General features: G+C 45.6%; 2 protein-coding genes and 2 non-coding genes across 7 annotated transcripts in view; 3 read left to right on the top strand and 1 right to left on the bottom strand.

Annotated features, from left to right (window-relative positions):
- The first annotated feature begins 8,924 nt into the window (after positions 1-8,924).
- On the top strand, positions 8,925-11,854 carry RPL27A (ribosomal protein L27a). Its single transcript, XM_054583061.1, has 5 exons — positions 8,925-8,998; positions 9,374-9,437; positions 9,836-9,911; positions 10,525-10,699; positions 11,687-11,854. The coding sequence occupies exons 1-5, from the start codon at positions 8,996-8,998 to the stop codon at positions 11,813-11,815; spliced, it is 447 nt and encodes a 148-aa protein (XP_054439036.1). The 5' UTR covers positions 8,925-8,995; the 3' UTR covers positions 11,816-11,854.
- On the top strand, positions 10,068-10,198 carry LOC129078350 (small nucleolar RNA SNORA3/SNORA45 family). The gene has a single exon (XR_008529956.1). It is a non-coding gene; the product is annotated as a small nucleolar RNA SNORA3/SNORA45 family (small nucleolar RNA).
- On the top strand, positions 11,450-11,579 carry LOC129078346 (small nucleolar RNA SNORA3/SNORA45 family). The gene has a single exon (XR_008529955.1). It is a non-coding gene; the product is annotated as a small nucleolar RNA SNORA3/SNORA45 family (small nucleolar RNA).
- Positions 11,855-17,642: 5,788 nt separating the features above from the next.
- The window catches only part of DENND2B (DENN domain containing 2B), a 155,995-nt gene continuing 149,059 nt past the window's right edge, over positions 17,643-24,578 (bottom strand). For all 4 annotated transcript variants that reach the window (XM_054583039.1, XM_054583027.1, XM_054583032.1 and 1 more), the window contains 6 exons: positions 22,421-22,598; positions 22,089-22,130; positions 21,021-21,132; positions 20,031-20,270; positions 19,055-19,141; positions 17,643-18,427 (listed from right to left, as the gene is read on the bottom strand). In XM_054583039.1, coding sequence (XP_054439014.1) covers positions 18,393-18,427; positions 19,055-19,141; positions 20,031-20,270; positions 21,021-21,132; positions 22,089-22,130; positions 22,421-22,598 — 694 coding nt within the window. In that variant the 3' untranslated portion in view covers positions 17,643-18,392. The remainder of the gene's footprint in view (positions 18,428-19,054; positions 19,142-20,030; positions 20,271-21,020; positions 21,133-22,088; positions 22,131-22,420; positions 22,599-24,578) is intronic.

The following is a 24,578-nucleotide window of genomic DNA, read 5'->3' as shown; positions in this document are numbered from 1 at the left end:
GCAGGGCACAGCCTCTCCCCCTCACCTGGGCCCAAAGAGAGAGCCCAGAATCTTTGCTGTGGAAAACAAAGCCTAGAGGAGTCTTACAGGGTTTGTTTGCCTTCAAAAGTGTCCCAGATCTACCCATGCCTCTATTAGTGGACAAGCTTGATCCAAGATTCCATTTTGGAAAAGAGAAGGAAATTTATTAAATGCCAAGTTTATGCCTGGTACTTTATATACTGTATCTCAATCTACATAGCTAACTTTGGAAATAGGGATTATGATACCTTTACAAATTATATAAAACCACAAGGGGCAGACTAAGGATATTAAGGCTCAGAGAGGTTGGTAAAAGGCAGACAGTAAATAGCAGAGTTCAAATTCAAATTCAAAGCCAGGTCAGTCTGATTACAAATTCCACTCTTAACTACTGAAATGTTTTTCATGCCGAGGTCCACACACAAACTTTCATGAGTTCTCTCCAGTAATTTTTTTAGCGTTTCATTCTGGTATGAGCTTTTTAAAATATAAATACTCTGGATCATCTATACCCATGAATTCAAGATTTAAGAGTTTAGGATCTAGTTCACACCAAGCAGTATTACTTTATCTCAGGCTAATGAGAGGAGAAAGGGGCAGGCTTAATGTGTAAAGGATGCATTCTTGACACATGAAGTATAAATAACATTGGGCACACAATGATGAATGTGTCACAGTACATCCCTGGAATGGACGAAGGAGGTGGGGAAAGCCGGCCATTGTCACTGGGGTAGAGGGGCAGGTAAGTTTGCCAAACTTAGCCACAACAGGGAGCACCACATTTAAGTTAGAGTGGCAATGTACTTAGCAACACATCATCTGCAAACGAAGTTAATATTGTTAATTTGATTGTTTTGGCTTTTTTATAATTTGTAAACTATATTCAGTTTTATAATTGTATAAGAATAAATGGAGTGTACCTAATTTTATATTTGTACTTATTTAAGAAACAAAACAAAAATCATTTAATTCAAATCCGGAGGTCTGTAATTATGCAAACTTATCTGAGAGACCTTTCACTTCAGTTCATAGACTTTGGGAGCCAAGCACATTAAGGACAAATGGTGATGGGGCTGGGAGAGGCCAGGCTGCTTGGAGGCCCAGCAAGATGCCACTAAATAAAGTAATGGGTAGACTCTCATACCTAATTCATTGTGGGGCCCTAAGGGCAGTTATTTCCCAGAGAGCAGCCACAGTAGCAGCCCCAGCAGAGGTGAGGGCAGTCTCTCTTGGAAGGTTTAAGCAGCTGAGTTTATTTCGCTAGACTTTGAAAATATCAAACTTTTTGGCTTTAGAACCCCGAACATTTTTAAATTACTGAGGACCCCAAAGAGACTCTGTTTATGTGGGTTATAGCTATTGCTATTTACCATGATATAAATTAAAACTGAGATAATTTTAAATTAATTCATTAAAATAAAAATAAAACTATTACATGTCAACATGAGTAACATACTAGGAAAAATGAACAATTTCCAAAAAATAAATTTAGTGAGAAGAGTGACATTGTTTTCCTTTCTTGCAAATCTTAGTAAAGCCTGGCTTAAGACAGCTGGATTTCCATACCTGATTCTGCAGTCAATCTATGTTTTTTACATATGTGAAGAAAATCCAGCCTCACACAGGTACACGGTTGGAAAAAAAATAGAAATATTTCTACATAGACTTATTATATAATTGTGGATATTTTTCTCTGATACTATACCAAAATTCAGGAAGGGGTAGTTTCTTAAAAGTTAGTTATAATGTGGAATCTGAAAATGCATTAATTAACTTTTGTTATTCTGGTATATTCAATTCCACTGGTCTATTTTGCACTATGAACTACTCCTTTATACAGCCATAATTTTCTAACACCAAGCATTGATCATTTGTAAAATATTGGTTCAGTAACTTATGCAGATGCTCCCAATATTGATGTTTCATCCTACAAGAAAAGAAAAAAAAAATCACACTCTTTAAGCTCGAATCTCATGGAAAATTCTTTCATTACTAGAAAGTTGTCAAACTCATAGAAGCAGCTATAACTTTACCAGAATTCTAATTTTCGCCTGAAAACTCAAATTTTATTGTTGACAGTAAATGCTGTCCATTTTTTCCTTGAAGTGACAGGCTCACTTCATTTTTGAGAAAATACCTACCAAATTCCAAAGCCTGAATAATCACAGTCTGTTAGTTGTTCTTTCAAGTAAAACTGGTGTTCTACCCTCCCCACCAAAAAGGCTAGTTCAGCTTGCAACTCAAATAGCAGCACAAGCAGCAGAAGTGCTTTTTGCATACTTCCAATTTCTTTATACAGAACAGTAAAAAGATATGTATTCAAGGATTGAAATTTAACAAAATATTTACTGCTATATCATGTACATTCTGAAGTGAAACTGGCTTTTTTTTTCTTTTTAATGCAAATGCCTGGCAGCATACAACGACTTGTATCAGCGGGTTTTACACATCATCTTCGGCCTTTGCTTTAGCACCATCAATGCAAATGCCAACCCGGTGAAAGGGGCAAATAACATCTTCATATTATGCTGGAAATTGTTCTGACCTTGTGGACCGCCTGAAAGGGACTCTAGGACTCTCCCAGGTCTGCAGGCCACACTTTGAGATATGCTGCGTTAGACTTTGAATAACAGTTCTGGGAAAGGGGGAGGTGGCATGGCTTTCCGACACCAGTGGGCTCTACACAGAGTAAAAATACAAAGAAATAAGTATTTCATTCCTGTCTTAGAAAAGCAATTGAAGTAACTCTGTGAGGATAAAGATTAAATTAAAGGCACAACCAACCAATGAGTCTGTGATTTAGGGAAAAAAGGGGAAGGTCAAATGACTTATTTTCTATCCCCTTCTCTGGCTGCTTTTCACCATCCCTTAGTTCTTCCCTCTCCCACCTATTTTCCCTGACCTGGAAAGTGGAGGGAATAGCAGTTCGCAGAATGTAGTTAAGCCAGGGGTAGCAAATTCACATAACTACAGGACCAGGCATATTCACCTAAAAGAATGTGGGTCAGTGCTGTGAAACCTTAGTTTTTCAAAACCCCAGAAATTCAGACTTTTATTTAAATTTTAAAACCTTGGCAACTAATTAAATTAAAAAACGTAAGAGAACTGCATGAATCAAATATATATCAGCAGTTATCTTGCAACCCCTGCTTTAAGTCACAGAGAAACCTGGACTAAATGAAACAAGTTTAAAGGATGGGAAACGTCACGTGTAAGATGAGCTTGCTGACCAACTACCTTGCTCACCAACCACCTCCTTTTAATACTCCACACTCAGGGACATGAGAGAAGGGAAATGTTTACTGGTTTCTGTTCCTTGCCATGGAATGACAGAACAAGTCATTCCATGACATATCAGGAGCAAGAATTTCAAAGATTGTTTCCATGGGTAGTACAGAACAACGTATTAAAATGTACTCATTTTAGGGAGAAAATGGGAGAAGCTCTAAGTGATGACAGAGCATCCATGCTATGCTAGGCTGTGTTGATGGTGATACATTATCAGTTTTTTTTACTTGTTTACTGTTTGTTTTAGACACAGTCCTAAAGCAGGACCCCGTCTTTCTTGTTCTTCACTGTACCTGCCCCTCATTGCCTGGCATGTATATATGGTGCTTGAACATAGCAAGCACTCAGTAAATAGTTCTAAAATGAATGAACGAATCCCAGTCACTTTTCATTATACGGACAAGTAAATTAAGATTCAAAGAGAAGATGGTATTTGTTCAATATCATTCAGCTAGTAAAAACAGAGGTAGGAAATAAACCCAAATTGTTGTGTGCTTTCCACTAATTTTATCATCTAAAATTAAATTAATATCCAAATATTTAAGCTCCTCTTTGGAAATGGTGCATAAACTGCTCTAAAAGATCCCAGAACTCCTCTCTTCACATTTTGTTATTCTGAGTTTAATGGCAGCAGCGTTTTCTATCCTAGCTGTCGGAACGCACTTACCCATGTAAGTAATACAATGAGACTTTAAAAAAAAAAATGTATCCAGCCCAGAAAGGACTCTCATAAATTCCTAATCCTCAAATTATATTATTTTTCATCTGTGCTGAAGAAAACCCTGTGGGCCTATGGATTTTCCCCTAGAAGCCATATTGCCATTTATTGAAAACTACTGATAAAAACAACAACAACAAAACCCCTGAATCTGGTGTAGTGGAAATTGGAAACTATACATGCTGCTGATGCATACGTTGATACACTCCACTTGGAAAAGATATATAGTAACATAATATGAATCATAAAAATGTTCATATCCTATAATCCAGCAATCTCACTCCTGGCAATTTATCCTAGACAAGTTATTCAATAGAACAAAAAATTACATATACATACAAATGTTCAGTGTATCATTGTCTCTAATAGCAAAGAACACAAGAGAAAAATGAAAACAAAATACATGAGAAAATGGCTTAGTAAGTTACAGTACATATTAAAGATAAATTACTGTTTAGCTGTTAAAAATAATCATGAAGACTGGGTAGTGACACAGAAAAATGTCACAGCATTAAATGAAAAGCAGAATACAAAGAGATTTGTATACTATGATCATCAGTTTTGCAGATAGCTATGTCTCCATGTACCTGAGAGCTGAAAGGTAATGTTCAGACATGAAACAGCATTGTAGGGTGTTATGACTTGAGATGTTTATACTTACGTTTTTCTTCAAAAAATTTTTAAATGTTTTACTGTCTTTTCTATTACAAAAAAGAATTTAAAATCTTTCTGAAACAAATTTGGATCTCTAAGTTTTTCTCTTAATTCTCACTTAGAATAGATTTTTGGCTCTTCCCATCTGAAATCCACAATCGTCTACTTGAAAAAGGAAAGCAATATTGTATTTCCAAATGTCCAAATCTAAAAATGAAGAGCCAGAAAACAAGGCTGAATCCATCCACATTGTTGGGACTGCCGATGAACTCTGGAGAGGAAGAAAGAGGAACCGCCAGGACCCTTCTCAGAGTGGCAGTGTGCTCACAAGGCCACCGGGGAAGAGGCACAGGGTAGCTAAAAAGTCAGTGCCACCTTTCCCTGCCTCTCCAGGCTGCTGCCTGGCATCATCTCCTTTCTGCTCATTTCGCAGGTATTTCTGAGGCCCTGGCTCTCTGGGAGAGCCCAGATGCCTCATATGGCACACAATGTCATACTCTATTTCAGAGGAGATGTCACAAAGGAGGATGCCTCTCAGGGGTCATGCCCCGTGTGCCCGACAGGAAGGGACAGGTCACTTAATGGTTACTCAACTTTGCAGACCTAGAACTCAACTTTGTTTGTTGTCCCAGAGCTGGTCAACCTAGGGAGACTGACTCATACTGACAAACCCCACATGTGCCTTTTGCTTAAGCTACATGATGATCTTGTAAAGGAGAGGGGGCTGGCTGGAAACCAGAGCTCTGCAGACACTTGGAGACCAAACCAGTAAGAAGAATGTTAGGTGAACAAAGAACCCAACACATAGTGCTGGCCCACTCAGAGAGGCCTCCCATTCAGCCAGGTGGCCTGACAAATATGATGTAGCTCCTCTATAACCAACGAACCTGGCAAAACTATCCAGAAACGATGTCCCATCACCCAGAACCCTTCCCCCACAGCCCCCCATCCCGGGACAATCTTCAGGTACTAGTAATAGGGCACCTTTAATTCCCAAAGCTCTGCCCAGCTTATCTTAATTCATAGAACATTGTCCAGGGTAGTTCAGCTCATCCCTTATAAACTTCCTGGCTAGTCTAGATGTCAACAGAGGATCATCTCTTAGACCTTGCATTGCACCCTCCAAACCCCTCTTTCTGCTGGTCATAGGCACTATGTGATTGAGGACTGAAGGAGTGACAAAGACCATAATGCTGTAAGGTCAGAGAGGGAATAGGAAAAGCAGGGGATCTGGAGAAAGAGACAACTAAAGGCTGGGTTCTCTATATATAGCCTCTGGCAAGTCACTCAACTTTCTGTGCTTCAACTTTTTCATTCATAAAATGGGGTTGATAGTGTTGACTTCTCAGGAAGATGCATTTTGTAAACTGCAAGGTGTATTTTGCCTATTAATACTGTAGATCGGAATGTTCTGAAAAGAAGCATATTATAAGGTAGGCTTTAAAGGTTGAGGAAGATTCAGGATATATGCTCAAGAAGAGCATGAACACTCCAAAGCATGAGAAATGGAACAAGCACAGGCAAAAATACAGAAGAGATGTACAAGTTTGGCTGCAGTAGAAGGCTTGTGTAGCGAAGAGGCTGAAACAAGGGTGGAAAGGTAAGTGGGCTATATTCTGCTGGTAACAGGGAGATACTGAACTTTTTGATCAAATAAGTGAAAGGATGAAAGTCATGTTTTAGGAAGATTAACGTGGCAGAGGTATTATGGATGGTGGGATGGCAGGAGAGTTAGAACACAGGCAAGGTCATCAGAGGGTGTTGTACCCAAGAGATAGGATGAGGGTCTTAGTGCAGGCAGTGGTACGAGGATATGGTGACAGTGTATTAGAGGAAAACAAGGCTTGGGACAATTTTAGGTCTCCCTGAATCATTGTGGTGGACAAAGTATAAAGAAGGCACATATAAGCCCAGAAGACTGATGTCTTTGGATATATTTACCTAGTTTGTCTGTAGAATATCTGAGGGATATGAACCAGAGATTAAGTGAATATATGAGTGTAAAGCTCAGCAACAGAGATGAGAATTGAGGCCACCCAAGATGAGTTCACCCAAGAAGATTGTGTACCATGAAAAGAGGCACAAGGGCAGGAGGCTGAAGAACCGTTGAACAGTGGACAAAGGAGAACCTGAAAAGAAGACTGAGAAAGAGACAGAAAGATAGGAGGAAGGTGAATTTCTCTAGAAAAAGAAGTCAAAGGGGTAAAGTATAACAGAGAACAAGAGGTATGAAGAATAGGACAAATCCATTCAATTTGCTGTTCGGTTAATCGATAACTTTGGTATGAAGATCCTTGTACCAAACATTTGGCTAATGATGTTCGCCAGGTACAGACTTCTGGAGGATTGCGGACTGAATACACAGTGCACCTCAGTCCTGAGAATCAGGCAGCCATACAGGAGCTCCTGAACTCTGCTTGAAGGGCCTTCATATCACCACCAGAAAACTAACTTCAAATAAATGTTTACCATTTTGTTTAGGTTTTTTTGTTTTTGAGAAAAAGAGAACATTAGAGTTGGGTGTAGGCTCTTCTTCTGCAAAGCCACAACAAAAGAAACACTGGGTTTCAGAATGGTGTTTCAGTGGATTTCTATAATACCACTGGAGAAGTTCCCCTAAGTCCTACAGTAGCACTGAAGAGTATTTTTCCATTAGTATTACCCACCCATCGGAAGGTGAAAGGGAAATTAATTTTTCTCATTAGACATAAGGAAATTTAAGACAAACAGCTTTAATATCCATTACTCAGCATAGATGTATGTTAAAATAAATTGTTATAAACCTAGTGTTAATTGTATTAATTGGAGTGTGAGTCTATTTATAAGGTAGGAAAACACTTACCCAGCAAACTAAAGAACAATTTCTTTCATAGAGTGGGGCTGAGAGTGAGAGTGCAATGGATTAAACAGAGAATGGGGAGTAAGCACATGGACAGCATCCATAGACTACTCTTATGTAAGGTAAAGGAGCAAGGGTAGTGGGTAGAAACAGGAAGAATTTAGCATATTTTAGCTTAAGAAAACAAAACAGAAAATGGGTAGTGGGTAGAAACAGTCAGGAAGAATTTAGCATATTTTAGCTAAAACATATTTTAGCTTAAGAAAACAAAACAGAAAATGGGTAGTGGGTAGAAACAGTCAGGAAGAATTTAGCATATTTTAGCTAAAACGTATTTTAGCTTAAGAAAACAAAACAGAAAATGACATACACACTGAGTCACTGAGGGAGTGGGATCTTGACCACTGGTTAAGACTTAAGACACTATAGCAAGTGAAAAAAGAGAAGTGAGGGTAGGTGTATTCATTCACTTAATCATTTGTTGAACCCGTACTACATGCCAGGAACTGGAAGTGCATGGATAAAAGAGAATAATCCTCGAGTCCTTATGGAATTTGGTCTAGTAGGGAAGACAAATGTGGACCAACAATTATGTAAGAGCTATGTAAGAGATTCTGTGGTGCACAAATCAAGGGAGCAACTATGACTGAATGGCTCAGAGAAGCTACACAGAGACGCCTGGATTGGGTCCAGGTTGAGTGGGGAATTCTCTAATCCAAGGGGTAAAGGGAGTCACCGGCGTGTCAAGGTAAATTCAGGTGAAAATTTACATGTGGCGGTTAGAAAATTTACAAAGCGTGGATGAAAAGGGCTGTAAAGCAGCCAGGCATAAAGGTCCCTGAAGCACCGCAGGTTCCAAATGAGAAAGCCTGGGAGGACCGCACAAAGGCAGCAAGAAAGGAAAACCCAGTTCCCCTAGAGGAGTGTAGGGGAGCCGTCCGAGAGGGTAGTAAAGACATCTAGAGGAAATCTTCAAAGGCAGCGGAGTAAGACACCGGGTGGGTACGACGAGGGTCAAATAAATAGCGCCTCATAGCTCCTCACCGTGGCCGGGGCGGGGAAGGAGCTAGCACACAATCGCTACAGCCAGGGCCGAGCTGGGGGTGCAGCTCACAGCTGGAGCGTTTGAGGAGGGTCTGAAAGATACGGTGGCCTCGGAGGGTACTTAGGCCGTGGCGTTAGGAAAAGGGCCCGGCCCACAGCTCACTCAGTTTCCGCGACAACTCTCAGCCTCCGAGCCTGTGCCCACGACAGGCTGGGCGGAGCACGGCTCTCGGCCACAAAGCCTTAAAGACAACCCAGGGACGACGCCTACGACCTGCAGCAAAAAGAGGGGACGCCACTCCCAGCCAGACGAACCCCAAGCACGCCCTGGACCCGGTCTCCGCGGCCGGAAGTGAGGTGTTGCTCCGCCCACGCGTCCCATATCTCGCGAGACTTCGCGAAGGCTTCCCTTTTGCATCTCGGCCGCCGACATGGTAGGTTATTCTTCTCGTGCTTTTCTTTAACTAGTATCGCAGGCCGTGATCTCTACTCGCTCTGCAGCCCACCCACCTACCCTCGATCTTAGCCTAGTCTTTCAGGTCGCCCATGGTGGGCAGCAAGGGAGGGCGCCGGCGTGAGCCCCGATCTCTGGGCCGCGTGTTCAGCCTGGGATTCGCGTGTCTGAGACGCGCGGGCCGCGGCGTCCGGATGAGGCCGTAGGGCCCCTGGCCAGTGTGTAGCCCCAGCATGGCTGAATGAACCACAAGGCAGATCCTTGATCTTCAGGCCTACGATCCTCTCACAATCCGGCATACTTCACCCTCCGCCCCACCTTTAGGCCTTATCACCAAGCGTCTTTTTCCACACAGCCATCCAGACTGAGGAAGACCCGGAAACTTCGGGGCCACGTGAGCCACGGCCACGGCCGCATCGGTAAGTGCCGGCTTTCCCTCCTGGTCGGCCTGGGGCTCTCCGTGCCTGGTGCTTAGGTAGTCGAAGGTAGAGAGCTTAGAAGTGGGTTGGTAAGAGCTTCGTGCAGTCGGGTCGGATTGGGCCGTTTTCTTTGAGAATCTTGTAGTGCTCTAGGTACAGAGAATATCACATCAGTTCGGGGGATGAGGGTGGAGCGGGGCACAGTATTGGGTGAAGGCGTGGAGTATTGTGATAGTGCTGCAAAAATACGTTCAAGTCGGGGTCTTGAAGGAAAAGCAGTGCTGAGAGGTTTTGTAGACTGGGAACAGCATAAGCAAGGACTGAGACGTGGGGGAATGCTTTTGGGAGGAGAATTGGACCGGGAAGGCTCTTTGCTATGTAGCTTTGTAATCCTATAGGCAAGCACAGGAAGCACCCGGGGGGCCGAGGTAATGCCGGTGGCTTGCATCACCACAGGATCAACTTCGACAAATAGTGAGTGCTTCTTGGACTGTATTTAACTGGCACAGTTTTGGAGTGTGGGGTCGGGGGGAGGCTGGCTCTGAACATTCTGAATGGGAAGCAAGTCTCTCATTGCCTGTTTGAGGTTTTTACCACGTTAACACTTCATGTGAATTGAGAAGACTTGTCGTCGAGGCTAGAGTCACGCTTGGGTATCAGCTATTGCCTTAGTGTGCTAGAGTCCTCGAAGAGCAACTGCTGACCTTATTCACTGACTCTGGACCCCCATGGCATAGTCAGTCACCAGGTTAGTGACATGCGTCAGATTGACCTATGTGTCTGTTAGGTTCATTTATGCCCACAAATGAGGGGATGGTATTTTAACTGTTTGTTTAGAAGATCTCTTCTTATTCAGTGACTTAACCTGGTTCCGTGAAATAAGGTTACTCTTTTCCTCCGGAAAGTCGTTGGTAGGCTTTTTATAAAGATTTGATTTATTCAACAAATAAATGGAGTGGGGTATGTTGTGTCGTGGTTCTACACCAGTTAACAGTTTACACTGTACTTGGGGAGATGGACATAAAGATGGAAAGCATAGCTTCTCAAGTGGAGTGAGGTTGTGAAAGTGGTTGCCTTCTCTTCCCAGTCACCCAGGGTACTTTGGGAAAGTTGGTATGAGGCACTATCACTTAAAGAGGAACCAGAGCTTCTGCCCCACTGTCAACCTTGATAAACTGTGGACCCTGGTCAGTGAGCAGACACGGGTAAATGCTGCGAAGAACAAGACCGGAGCCGCTCCCATCATTGATGTGGTGCGATCGGTGAGTGAAGGAATGTTTATGCCTTTATGTGGGTCCTTACCTCTCCTCAGATTAGATGAGTATTCTCATCCACTTGATTTCCCACCTGAAGGCTGTGCAGTTCCCTACTAGATGTTCTACCTTTTGGTAGAATTTCCAGGGGTAATTCATTGACCAAAATTGAACTCTAGGTCAGTTGTGATTCAACGAAGTATTTGAAAAGTAATCCCTTCCACTCTTCATTCTTTCAGGTACTACATTTTTAATTGAATGTTTTTCCAGTCAGGAATCTCATTTTTGCTATTACTGCCATGGTTTGTGCATGTTTGCATTTCTCACCTGAGCTATTGGCACTATCTTAGCTCAGCTGGTTGTGGTCTGTTTTTACACAGGTCTGCACTGGGCACAGCTGTTGAGCTTTCACTTTCCCTACAGAATAAAACCCTAGTATGTTTTATATTTAAGGCCCTACATTATCTAAAAAGGACCCTCTTCCCTCCCAAAGACAACCACCCAAGTTGTCTGTGTTTTTTGGTATATCATTTGGAGTTCTGGTCGTTGTTAGCCGTCTTAATCTCCCATGGATGTAGAAGTAGTCTAAAGCCTCAGGGGATTTTCATTAAAGTATTATTTTCCCCTCCCCAGCCTATTTAACATCCCTTGAGCAATTTCGATGGTCAGAATTTCTTGGAACATTGCAGGGAATGTGGTTTTCCTTTTTTGCTTATTAGATGGGAATTGGTTGCGGGGGGTTGGGGGGGTTGAGTTTTGCCCGAGACTAGAGTCACATCCTGACAGCTGTTGTCCTGGTGTGCTACAGTTCTCGGAGAGAATCTGCTGGTCTTGATTCACTGACGAGGGCAGTCAGTGCCCCCGGTTAGTGCCCAGATCAGAAACATGGCCTCCCCAGCTCCCTGGTGGAGTGGGTTGTCCGGCATCTTTCCTCATACCCATTAGGAAGTTGGTACCTGCCATGGTATGCTATAACCCTTTTCTCTCTTCTTCTAGGGCTACTACAAAGTTCTGGGGAAGGGAAGGCTCCCAAAGCAGCCTGTCATTGTGAAAGCCAAATTCTTCAGCAGAAGAGCTGAGGAGAAGATTAAGAGTGTTGGTGGGGCTTGTGTGCTGGTAGCTTGAAGCCACACGGAGGGGAATCCATTAAATTCTCACAAGTGCTTTTGTCTTTTGGTCTTGAGTGTAGGTTCTTTGGCACTTCTGCCTGTGTGTCAGAAACCTGCAGGTTCTAGTTCAGGGTATGAGGATCTGGGCTCCTCTGTCAGTTCCCCTGGGAAAGAAAGTGTGCAAAAGATAGCCATCAGCACTTAGAGGCCTTAGGCTGTTACCTGACTTGAATGTCTCATTTATAAAGGTGGGGGTGGGCGTGGTGTCTGTGTGTAGGTAAATATAGAATGGTTGAAAGGCCTGTTTGCATTGTATACTCTTGAATTTACAATGAGAAGAATGTGCCCTTAACTGTTCTGGGGGCTCACAAGGGGATGACTCAGTTCCTATGGAGCATGGTCTTTAGAGGAATTTGATGGGTCATGTTCTAAAGAAGGGACCGAGTGACAAGACTGAGGTGGTTTTTCAGGATATAATTCCTGAACCTAAGGATTTCCACCTGGCTCCCTTAACCTTGGACTTTAGACTGACTGTTCTAGTCATAATCAGAATCTTGAGATGTGCCCCAGCAGTCTTGAGTTTTAAACATACCAGGGCTTTTACATTTCAAAGTGGTTTGGATTATAGAAAGCTGTTGTCAGGATTTAAGGGTCCCTGTGTATAGAAGGCTTAACTTTATGTTCAAAGAAATGAAGTTCTACCAATTTTTCTTCTAATCTTTGGTGTATCTAGTAGAGACATGTGGGGTATCCTAAAGGCCAGTAACTGGGTATCTGCTGCAAAAAACTGATGATCAGTGCTTGTGTGCAGACAGGGTCCTTACTGATCCCAGGTGTTAATTATAATTTGCTACAGTTTTTAGAGGTCTTTCAAAGATTTTGAAATTTTGACCCAAAATAAAACTTGGAGTCTAGAATCCTGGGCAAAGGAACAGTTAAACTAGCACTGAAACCTAATAAAACCTAGTGGTTGGTTTGGGTTGGATTTGGTGGGGAGTTGTTTCCTTTAGTGCTCTGTGGGATCATACATGGGTTGGGAACCATGGGTTCCTGTAGGACATGTCTGTCATGACAACTCTTAGATGATATTGGAGACCATCATATAAGGAAGCACAGGGTTGGGGGGACTTAATTGATTTAAATAATGAGAGTTAAGAGATGTCAGTAAGGCTTTATTCAGTTCAACAAACCAATAACGATTGTTTGGATTTGCATCTCCATGATAGTGCTGAAGAGGAAAGGTGAAGTGATGGGAGTGTCTTTCTGGGGACTTAAACATGGAAGCTAAGGCCATGGATCTAAAACAAGTGGTCAGTAGATAAGGAGTTACAAGACCTGATTGAACGTTTGAGTCTTTACTGACACCGAAGGTATAGAAATGTACAGTGTGAGAGTCAAATCCAAACCTAAAAGCTTTGTGACTTAGGCTTAGCCCAATTTTCTTTGTAGGTGGAGGCACCTACTTGAAGATCATGGGGATTAAGTAAAATGGAAAGCGTGCATTAAGCCTTTTTGACTCTTAATAACCATTATGTAAATTCATTATGGCAGCAGAGGAGGAATCACTAAACCATGGTGTGAAGCACTTAATGGGAAAGTGGTCCGAGCAGAGGGAAGAAGAAACGGGCATTTAGGAAACCAATTTGTAAAGGTTAGGCCAAGGGACTTGTTATCTGGGAGGTGAGCCTGGAGAGGCTCTAGTTCAGGGACTTGGGCTACAGTGGAAGAATGGAGGCCAGGACCAAGAAAAGGAGGGTTCAGACGACAAAGTGGGCAGAACTTGGTTACCTGATTGTGGGGCTGACCACAAAATGGTTAGGTCTGGAATGGTGAGGTTTAGGGAAAAAGAGCTAGTAAAGCACCCGAAATGAAGGACACATACCAGTATGAGTGGCTGGATCCAAAGGCAAACATTTTGATTTTAGATTTCAGTTGAGAGTGACCAGTGCCACGGTTGGGACAGGAAACTTGTTGAAAGTGTCAAGCTTTCATGTGTCCCGTAGGTGCAAACTGGTATTGCCTCTCCAGGGACCACAAAGTACACAAAAGGTTAAGGACGTCCCCCCATATATGCACATCAGAGCTTGTCAGATGTCCTAACTGTACCCTTCATCCTTTTCTCAGGTATCTGAAATTGTGAAAAATGTCATTGCCTAGCACCTTAGGTTGACAGCTAAGTAGCTGGAATTGCTACGGATATCATTACTGGCCTTATGTTTTGTTTCATAAAAACCTCGCAGCTGCAGCTATTGCTCAATTTTTGGGATGGTCTGCCACGTACTTGGCAAAATGAGCTAAGTCTTAATTTTAATTCAAACGTATTCGATAGCTAGCAAACCTGCGGCACGCACCACCGAGGGAAGATGTGCGGTGCCGGCGTACACTAGAAGGAGGGGAGCCGCGGGGTTCTGGCGGCCAGAGCCCTGCAGAGCTTGGGCCTTTGCGGGGGCTACCATCATTGGTCTATACCCTCAACTTCCGCGGCTCCCTATAAAGACGCCACAACTCAGGTGTCCTCCCTGAAGGCTACTTCCTGGAGTGAGGTTCTGGTTCCGGGTTCACTTTGACCTCTGCCGCATGACCGGAAGCACAGTTGGCCGGCTTCATCCCTTGGCTCAGCTACTTCCGGCAAGGGGCGGCCACGCCTACGTCACTGCGTACACACGCATTTACCCCGTGGCGGGAGGTTTAATTCCGGCCCCGGTCCCAGTGCGGCACGGGCCGCCTTTAGGGCGGAAGTCTCCAGCACACCTGCACACCAAATCCCGCTTCAGCTATGCTTAGCAGGTGTGGTCTTTGTATACATTTTCAAGACGGGAATTTCCAAACCTGTCAGCATTAACTGTTCCAGTTGTCGAAAAAGATAACGAGCGCCAACTATGTGCATGGTACCTTGGACTTAAAAAAAAAAAGCCCTACAGACACACGAAATGTTCTGGAAGAAAATAAAACAAGGGATTTCCGGTGAGGGAGAAACGCATTATTACTTACATATTAAAAGGTAATGTAAATGGACAAACTTTTTAAATTGCCATTAATCTGCCAGTGCTGAAAAGTAGTACTTTCTCACTCTCGAGTTTTTCATGATATTTGAATTTACACCCACCCTATTTCCGTAAATTTAAGATGTCTTGGAATGCACAACACAATACTGTATGGCTCTAGAAACTACTTTTGTGTACCGTCCCTAGTGAGACTGTAGGTTAAAGTGTTTCATTCCTGGCTCTGTTTTACCACCCAATTTGTTTTACTTTTATTCCTATTTTTTCTTTTTTTATAAATTGTTTATGTATCGTTAGAAATGTAATTTGGAGTACAAGGTAGGTTCCAGGTCCATATGTGAACTATATTATTTTTAACAAAACTTTTAACCGAGCCATGATTATAATTATAATGATTTTCTTAGGGTCCTAAGTACACAGACCATCCAGTGTGAACCACAATTGGAGTAATGCTTTCCAAGGGCGCTCCTTCAAAATACTGCCTTTTAAAGTCTAGGCTCCTCATTTCAACACTACAGTTTGCCCAAACATGCTTGCTTACTGAAAAGAGCATTTAGAAAGATGTAATAGGGCAGCCTGGCCTGCTTTAAAAGTCACCAGACTCATTACAGGAAAAAACCCAGGGCCTTTCTTAACTCCACAGTAGATGAAGGCTGAGACCCCATAGGCACTGGCACTTCTGGTAGAGGCGACAGCATTGCCTTTGCCCCAGAGCAATGGCCTCCGGGCTGTCAGGAAGGCACTGTTTAAGAGTACTTGTTCTCAAAGGAGGCAATACTGTCCTGGGTGGGGCTGGGGGAGGGACTCCATACTCATGCCGGGGAAGCCCTTAGGGATGCTAGCTGTCCTGCAGTGTCTGGGTTGATTCTTAACAACAAAGAAAAACCTACCTTAGAATCTAACTCCATTTACATGTATTCAGTAAGTTTTGTGGGGTTCTTTTTAAAATCAGTTTTCATATACTCCTCAGTTTTCCATAATTCCAAATACTGGGTATGTCTGGGGAAGCTCATACTGTGTTTTGTTCAGAATATTACCGAAAATTGTTCATTTCATAAAACTCTTGCCAATGGTGACACCTACTCAATAGAATCTGAGTTTCTAATACAACACTCTTATCTGCGTGTATGTGTAGCTATTGCAGTCCCAGTGATTCTGTATACAAGTGTAAACATCTGACTCCACTGTATTTTGTAGGACAGTGTGCCCAAGCATTTAGCTATCTAAATACAGGTTATTTTAATAAAATACTTTTCTCTATTTCTCCCCTTTTATATGATAGTTAAGACGTTTTTAGTAGGTTATCTATGAATTTCATTTCAGGATAGTAAAGGAGAGGAATTACGGTGTTTCCTATAAAAAAGGCAAGTGCTGGATCTGACAGAGCTGAGCCACCATCTGTTTAGGGGTCCAGAGATCAGGCGAAAGCAGAACATGGGAAGAAGCCCTGAACCCTTTTTGTCAAGCCAAAACCAGGCCTCCTGGACACACCCACCTCCACCATCCCTGTAAGACTTCTGTTCCCACAGAGATCATTGCATAGCCCTTGCAGCCTATTCTAAACCATTATGTGCCAGTATCAGTTTTCTGAACTGGGATGAGAGCTGTGGCCATAGAAGGAGGAAGAAATCCCTAGGGTTATTCTGTATTTTAAGGCTTTAAAGATATATAAATGTTTCTAATTTAAAAAGAAAAAAGCATTTACACCTATATATCTTGTGATCTGATCCCATCTTGAAGATTCTTTGAAGCTACATTAAAAAAGAGAGGGAGAGAAAAAATAGCGCCTTTTGGAAACTGTATTATTACTTTGTTATTAAGGAATCCATTTCTATGTCATGAAGCCCAGGCTGCATTAACAGTGACACATTCTGGAGGCAACTGCATCCCACTTTGGACTCTGGTTATAACCACTGTCTTCCTGCTCTACCTCAACTGAAAACCCAGACTCCTGAGTCCTCAACCCTTGCCCTCCTACTCCTTCCTGCAAGATGCCAAGGCCAACTATGTAGGAGGCTTTTCAAAGGTGAAGACAACCCTCTACTTTGCTCTTGGAGGTAGACAGCAACCCTAAACCATCGGCAAGATCTACACAGACCTCAGTGGAGACATAGAGAAGGAAGACAGGGAGCTAAGGATGGGACTGTCCCCTACTTAAGTAGGCTAGGGTGGAAGGCTAGGAAAACTTTATGGTTCAAATCCTGCCAGACCCAAATCCAGCACTAATGAACAGAGCTCTAGCTTAATACCTCATCTTGGGAATTTTCAAGGTCTGTGCTCTGTGAAGGCCTTGGGTAAGGTAAAAGCCTAAGCCACCCATATCGCCCACCTGCTTCTCTCTCTCTCTCTCCTTGCTCCTCCATGGAAGGTAGTTGAACTTTCTGCATTCAATCCTAGGGTTCCAACAGAAATTAATATTCACAGAATGACATGAAAGAGCCCTAGGCTCTCAGCAGACCTATCAGCAGGTGGGCTGCCCTCAGCTGGGCTTCACTCCACCAATGCCAGGATACTCCATGAAGTCTTAAGGGCATCAGATGAATAGGAAGATGTTAAGATTCACCTAATAGTGAAGCCAAAGGGCAATGAAAAATAATTTTTCATCACTGGAAACAGTGACATAGAATCTGAACAGTTGGCTATTAGGGAAGCTGAACCAGAACAAGGATTAGGTATTTTCTAACTGTAAGACTAGTCATACTCAGTTTCTGAAGCTAAACTCCTAATCAAGTACTCAAGACCCTGCATGATGGTGTTTCGCCCTTGACTGGTCTATCTCAGCCCATCCCCAGGAAAGAAAGTTCTAGATAATGAAGCCAAGGAACACATGGGACTCTGGGCCCAAACAACTGTACACTGTTTATTGAGAACACCCGTAGATGGTGGGAAGGAGGGATGCCCTGTACCGCATTGTGGCTGCCACGACTGGGAGCCGGGCCCAGAGAGCACTGGCAGAGCTTGGGGTGGGCTTCCCATGACTCACTGACCATCACCAAGGTGGGAGGACCGAGAGAGGGCCAGGCCCCCAGAGCCTGGTATCATGCTGCAAATGGGGATTGATTGACCTTTGCCTTTCAAAAACAGAGGGTTAGGAGAGGGGGGCAACTAGGAAAAAATAGAAACTCTAGAAAAAAAATTTAAAAAAATAGTCCCCCTGTATATAACAAGACAGCATCTGCTCTCCATGGCCCGAGACTGGCAGCAGGGGCCTCAGGCAGGCAGGCAGGCCAGGAGCCTTTAGGGGAAGATCAGTGGTTTGGCTGAGACAGTCAGCTGCACATAATTGGCCAGTCACCAGCACCCAGCAAAACTCCATCCATGCTCGGGCAGGGCAGGAAAGCACCCGGCCCCTTTGGGAATATACAAATATTTACCAGATTCTCTTTGCTTGTTACAAAAACAGATAAGAAAGCTTACAGCAGATTATTTACAAACAATATCTGGGATATCATGAAGGCAGGGGTGGGCTGGCTTGGAGGGTGGGATCTGTGGGGGCAGAGCAGCCACAGCAGCCCAGAGGGTCCCAGGCTGGGCCCCCTCCCCAGGCTCCAGGCTCTGCAAGGCACTGGACTCTGTTACTGGGAAAGGGGCTTAATTCTTCTTGTGGAGGAACTTCATTTTGTTGCCTGTGGGCCAGAAAGGGAAAGAGTGAGAATATTTCAGTATCATCTCTTCTAACAGCCCAAACCTTCTCAGTTGGAGAAAGGTTACAAAGATTGGATTAGAGCTAGGATAGATCTGATCCATGGGAGGGAAACCACTCTGGAGCATCAATGAGGGCACTGGTATTAATCACTGTTTGGCTCATGGCAAGCATTTAACTTCTTTGGCCTCAATTTCCCTTCAAACTGAGACATTCTATGATCTAACTGGCTGAGCTCTTTGAAGAGAGTGGAGGTTTTCAGAGATGGGCACTCTGGCACTGCTGGTTTTGTGCACCCCTCAGAGCCCAGAGGAAAGCTCTCTGGTCCTAGTGGCGCTCCTGGTCACTCAGGAAGCAGTGCACCCAGAAAACCTGACCCAGGCAAGCATCTGTGGTGTCTCTTGGTTCTGCAGTTTGATAAACACTGGGCTAAATGCCTTTGGAGCACTGGGCTGGGAACTTTGTCTTCACCGAGGGATCTCTTCCTGTTCTGTCTATAGTCCCACTATAAATACCCATTGGCTTTGGTTTGGAGCAGTTTAGGGTACAGATCCCCCTACCCCCTCCCTTGTTGGTGAACATCTACCTCATCAAGGATAGGGCTACTTACCCAAACCTCGGAGAAACTTATTCATTCCACTTTGCTCCGTGTCTGGGAGTTCCTCTAAATACTGCTCTACTCGCTGCTCAAAGAGCCCTGGGGAAGAGGAGACACAGGAGCAGGGAAAAGAACAGTCACTGAGAGAAAGGAAGAGGAGGCCTACTGAAAGGGGACCATGGGGCAGAGATCCCAAAAAGGGAGAAACCAAGGATCTGCGATTATAACTTACAGGAGCACCTTAGAATTCAGACTGTCTCATCAAAACTATCATTAATGACATCTCACTGGTGTTCGCTGCTCACGGCAAGAGGCCCTCGATCCCTTGCTTCTGGGTGCACACCCCTGAGCTGCATTACAGTGAAGATGCTACTCCTCGTTTCAAAGCTGCCCTGGGTAGACACCTCCTCTAGTTCCTTTGAGACCGCCCTACCATATTGTTTCAAAAAGGTTAGTCAGGCTAACGGGAAGTATTAGTGGACAGAATAACCCTGATGTTAGAAAAATCTTGACGAGGTGAAAAAGCCCTAGAGCGAGCAGAGCCAATGAAATAACTAGAGAGAAGAGGACCTTCTGCTCTGAATGTATTCTGCCACCAATCTAAGACAGTGAACTAGCTCAGTTCTCTACAAGGGCCTTCCCAACCCTGGATTCTCAGACTCCCTCCCCCCAAACTGCTTTGTGGAGTCTCTCAATAAGAAGGATATCTGAGGAGGGGATGGGCAACCAACGGCATGCTGCTCTTGGAGGAGGTGATCCCCACTCTCCAGCCACATGGCTGCAGCCTGTGCACAGCTCTGTGAAGGCAGATCCTGGCACAGGAGGAGAAGAAAGCTCCTTTGGAAGTTTCTTTCAGAAGAAAAAGGATGTTGGGAGGCCTGGCCCTGGCCAATATCCAAGAGCTTCCACCCCAGTTATGCAGCCCTACTGGTGGCAGAAAAGCCAGAGGAAGTGCACAGCCCCCAACCCCAAGCTCTTCTAACCTTACCCTTTGCCCGACACTTTCTCAGCTCCCTGTCTTGGATGAAGCCAGCAAACATCTGAGACTCCATAAAAACCTCGAGAAAACGGCGGATGCTTTTGGAGGCCACAGATTTGCGGAAGGCTTCTCTCTGAAAGGCCCTCTCCCCCTTCTCACTCTGGGTCAGGAAGAGGGAGTAGTGCCCAACAGTCTCCACAAAGAAGCGGATAAACACCTCCGACACCAGCCCATTGAGGGTATTACATTCTGGAAGAGAAAAGAAAGTCTTTGAGGTTCAGGTCAAGCGCCTGCCATCTCCAACCTCCAACCTCTACCTCGTGTTGCCTCCCTCTCCCCAATAAAATTCCTAGCCAGAACCATTTGTCTGTTCTTGAAACGATTTCCTGTGCTCCTGAGCTTACAACTTGCCCACAAGCTGGGAGGCTAGAAACTGTGCTCTGAACATGGAGGCCGAAAATCCTTGCTGGATGAATGACAGTGGAAATCAGAGACCAGAGGACCCCTTTCCCCACGCCCCTCACCCTTGGTGGTTTTCCTGGATTCACAGGGAGAGAAAGTTCCCTCTGTCTCCTTTAATGGATGGAGGCAAGACCTGAGAGGGAGGAATAACTTGTTTCCTGTCAGCAAGAAGAATCTTTACAGCTGTCACATGTCTTTGGGTTTTCTTTCCCAAGCCTCCTGAGGTAGAGAATTAGAGGGAAGAGAGTAGCTTTGTAGCCCAGGCCACCTGAGAAGCAGCCCCAATTTTGTAATGTTCCTGAGCTCCCTCTGATAAAACACCGCAATACTTCTCTCAGACCTAGCCATAACTCACTGAACCCCATTGGTAGTGGGGCGAGAGAGGTCCAGGCTCGAGTGAGATCAAGGTGCTACAACCGAACCTCATCAGCCAGAAGGGGCTGGTGCGTAGAAATAGGATCCCAGACCCTGAGGCCCAGACCCAGAGCAGAGGGAGACTGGGACAGAGCCAACTGTACCAGAGCAAGCCTGACCCACCATCATCGGAGTCACTGTCAGAGTCCTGGGAGATCAGTTCATTCTTCCTCTCTAGAGCCTGCTCCAGAGCCGCCTGTAACTTCCTAGGTAACAACGTGTCCTCATCATCCATCTGCAGGTGAAGAAAAACCCAGTCATACCTCACACTGACTGAGCACTTGCTATGCGCTTAAATATACAATCTCATTTAATTCTCCCAGTAACCCCGATACTATTTATCAACCTCATTTTAAGATGAGAAGTTGAGGCACAGAGAGGTTAAGAAACTTATCCAAGGTCACACAGAGGAAAAGTGGTAGAGCAAGTGGCAGAGCAGTGGTATGCACAGGGCCAGCTAAGCGCTCCCACCCTGGCACCTTGAAGTCTCCATCCTCAGCTCTAGGTGGGAAGCGCTGCTGGCTTGGCGTGGGGGTTGTGGCCCAGCCTGTGTCAGGTATGAGGTTAGGTTACTGTTCCTGTCTCTATGTTCTGGTTCAGTGTCCACACCTTGATGCCTTGTACCCAGGAGTCATAGCTCCATCAAGGCACTGCAACAGACGGTACACTCCCAGAGGGCACGGCATTGAGTTGTGCTCTTTGAAGAGAGCCAGCAGGATTTCCATGAATCACAAAGGCTTTCCGAAGTTGACAACAATAATTGTAAACCTCTACATTCCATGCTATTCTATGTACCTTGTGTAATCAATCCCCCAGCAGCATTTCAAGGCAGGTGTTCCCACCATGCCTGGTTTAGAGATGAGAACTCTGGCTCAGAGAAGCTCAGAGACCTGTCCGAGATCACGTGGCTCAAAGATGGCAGAGGGCAGAGGCCAAGTCTTTAGGCTTCCAGGCCCTGTTCTTTGCACTCCCACATGCCTTCTAGAAGCTCATGATGCCAACCAGAATGGCAGATCCTGCTGAGGCCCAGACTTTCCGGATCAGCTGCTCCCGCCCTTGTCTACTGGGTGAAAAGGGAACCCAGAGAGCTCAGCAAGCAGCTGTGGCGGTGGAGCAGAGTGTGTGACAGCGCGGGCTGCTCTGGAGCCTGCACCCCAGCGCAGGCCACATTCTGCAGTGTCCCGCTCCTACCTGTCGGATGAATCGGTCAGATCCCAGGTTCACCATCAGTGCCTGAGAAAAAGAGTCATTAGCAACAGTGATTCAGGGTATGAACCCCTGCAATGCCCTCCCCAGGCCTCCAGCCCCCCAGATTCCCAAGGTCAGATAACAGGAATGACTCCAGCTGGGGAGAGCCCACCCTGGGAGAAAGGATAAGAGCTGGGCAGAGTAACCTGGAGGTCACCAATGAGAAGATCCCAGTGCTTTTCTCACCTCCACTCCCCCTCTGCCCTTCCCTCCTGGGGCTTCTGTTCCTTCTTCACCCCCCCCCCCCCCCCCGGCTCGTTCCCCAGGTGGCCCACCTCCTCCACAGGCAGTTCCTTCAGTTTGGGAAGGGAGCTGGAGAGCAGGCCAACCAGGAAGGGGGTGGGACAGCAGACGATGTCAATCATGGAGGCCGGGAGGACAGGAATGAAGGTGTGCTGCCAGGAGAAGGGGTAGAGCAAGGCCACCACCGCATGGGAGCAGCTGGACAGGGTACTGGCAGACAAAGAGAGACAAGGTGCCTGAACCCGGGCCCAACACCGTCAAGGAAGAGGAGTTAGAGCCTGCTGGGGGCTCAGAGCATCCTTTATGTTACACCTCGCAGTGTCACAAAAATAAATGCTAATGGGGCTCAGGCCTGGGTCTGACCCCACAGGCCAATGAAGCCCCCACATTCCCACTGGTCAGGGCCCCAAGAACATTGGTACTACCCTCTTTCGTGACTCTCTCTAGAAACAGGAAGGTATGTGGCAATGCCTGAACACACAAAGGACTCACACACTCTCACTCCCAAAAGCGCCACCCAAATGCACAGGCTGGCCTGACTAGTGCAGGAGTATCAGCTCAGGCTGGGGAGTACAAAGGTAAAATGAGTAAGAGTTGATCACAGGTCCATGGAATGTGAGAGCTGGAAGGCCCTACAGAGATCATCTCATCGACTGCACATTTACAGCTGGGGCCACTGATCCCCAGGGTCAGTTTGGTCATAAGTGGCAGACCTACAGCACACTCAAGACTTCCTGTCTCCCAGCCCAGCGATACTTCTCCTGCTCTGCCCTGTATCCATTCCTTCCTCTCCTGGACTGGAAAACGTGGTCTGAGGACCACTGAATGAGGAGAGGGGGGTGGCACCATTCTTACCTCTTTCCTCTCAGGCTCCAAAAAATAGCCACAGGTCTCAGCGGGGCCATTACTCTCGTGGCCTAGACAGGGCTCCAGGCCTCTATGCCCAGGTGCACCTCAGGGCTGGCCATCTGAGCAGAATGGCCAATGGGAGCCGGAGGAAAATCTCTAGAATGCCAGCCAGAAGGTACAAAAGTGACCGCACACTCCCCAAGTGTGCTGAGGGCTGATGAAGGGCACCAGTAAACACAGGAGACACACCTGGATGAACTGTCCATCTGTCAGCAGCAGAGTCAAAGGCCCTCCCCTAGGGATCATATTACTGATGAGGGGACAGAGGCCAACGATCAAGATCACTTTCGAGCTTGACTTTCCCACCCTGTCCTCCACATCTAGTGGCCCCACCTATCAGCCATAAAAGCCCAGTCTCCACTTAATCAGCTCCAGTAGGACTCGCCCTCTCATGACTGATGAATGCCCCACCATTCAGAGAACATGGTTCTAATCCATGACAGAAACAAACTCTTTCTTCTACAGGGATCTCTGGATGTTCATGAGCATTTTGTCAGCCAATGCCTTGCTTGGCTGCCCTGCCACCCTATGGATGCCTGTAATGCTGCTGGATTTTGAGGCAAAGACACACCTGTCCTTCCCATGGGGACAGCAGCTCCCCACACCCCCAAGGAGAACCATTTAAAAAGATCTGGAAACACTGTTCTCAGGGCCTGGGGACACCCTGATCTGCATCATCCCCTCCAATGGGGCAGGGGAGACAGGAGGCTCTGTGCACTCCCAGGACTGATCGCTGCAGGGCCTGTGCACGTGCGTGACACACACACACAGACCACAGACATGGGAACCAAGTCAGAGGGACAAAGGACGTGTGGAAAACCTAAAACGTGAGCAGAGAAACATGAGCTGGCTGCACATACTGAGCCCCGACCGCAATCCAGGCCTGTGCACCATCCTGGGCTCCCTATGACCCATCTCCGGTCAGAGGTAGATGCAGGGCAGGAGGACATCTTTTCTTAGATCCAAGACAGCAGAACTCGAATGCCAAGCCAGGCCAAGAACAGGGCCCTGGGGCATTTTCCTCCAGAACCGGTCCTGGAATGTGCTCAGAGGCAGCTGCAGCCACCAGAAACAATAGCTGTATTCATAGCCCTACTGGAGTTGGGTTAAGGGTGAGGGTGGTGAAGAGGGGACCCTGCCCCAGTGAGGAAATGGAACCTTCAGGAAAAGAAGCCTCAAGGTCCAAGCTCTGTTCAGGGCACCAAGGTCTAGCCTGAGCAGAGCCTCACAGTGGGGCGGCCGGGGGCTTTGCTGGTGGACAATGACAAGGGAAGGCAGAGA

The sequence above is a fragment of the Pteronotus mesoamericanus genome, unplaced genomic scaffold, assembly GCF_021234165.1.
Source record: "Pteronotus mesoamericanus isolate MK-2021 breed Mesoamerican mustached bat unplaced genomic scaffold, CSHL_Meso_final contig_1189, whole genome shotgun sequence".
In the NCBI taxonomy this organism is placed as follows: Eukaryota; Metazoa; Chordata; class Mammalia; order Chiroptera; family Mormoopidae; genus Pteronotus; species Pteronotus mesoamericanus.
Note: the sequence above shows the minus strand (reverse complement) of the source record. Positions and strands in the feature narration are given on the sequence as shown.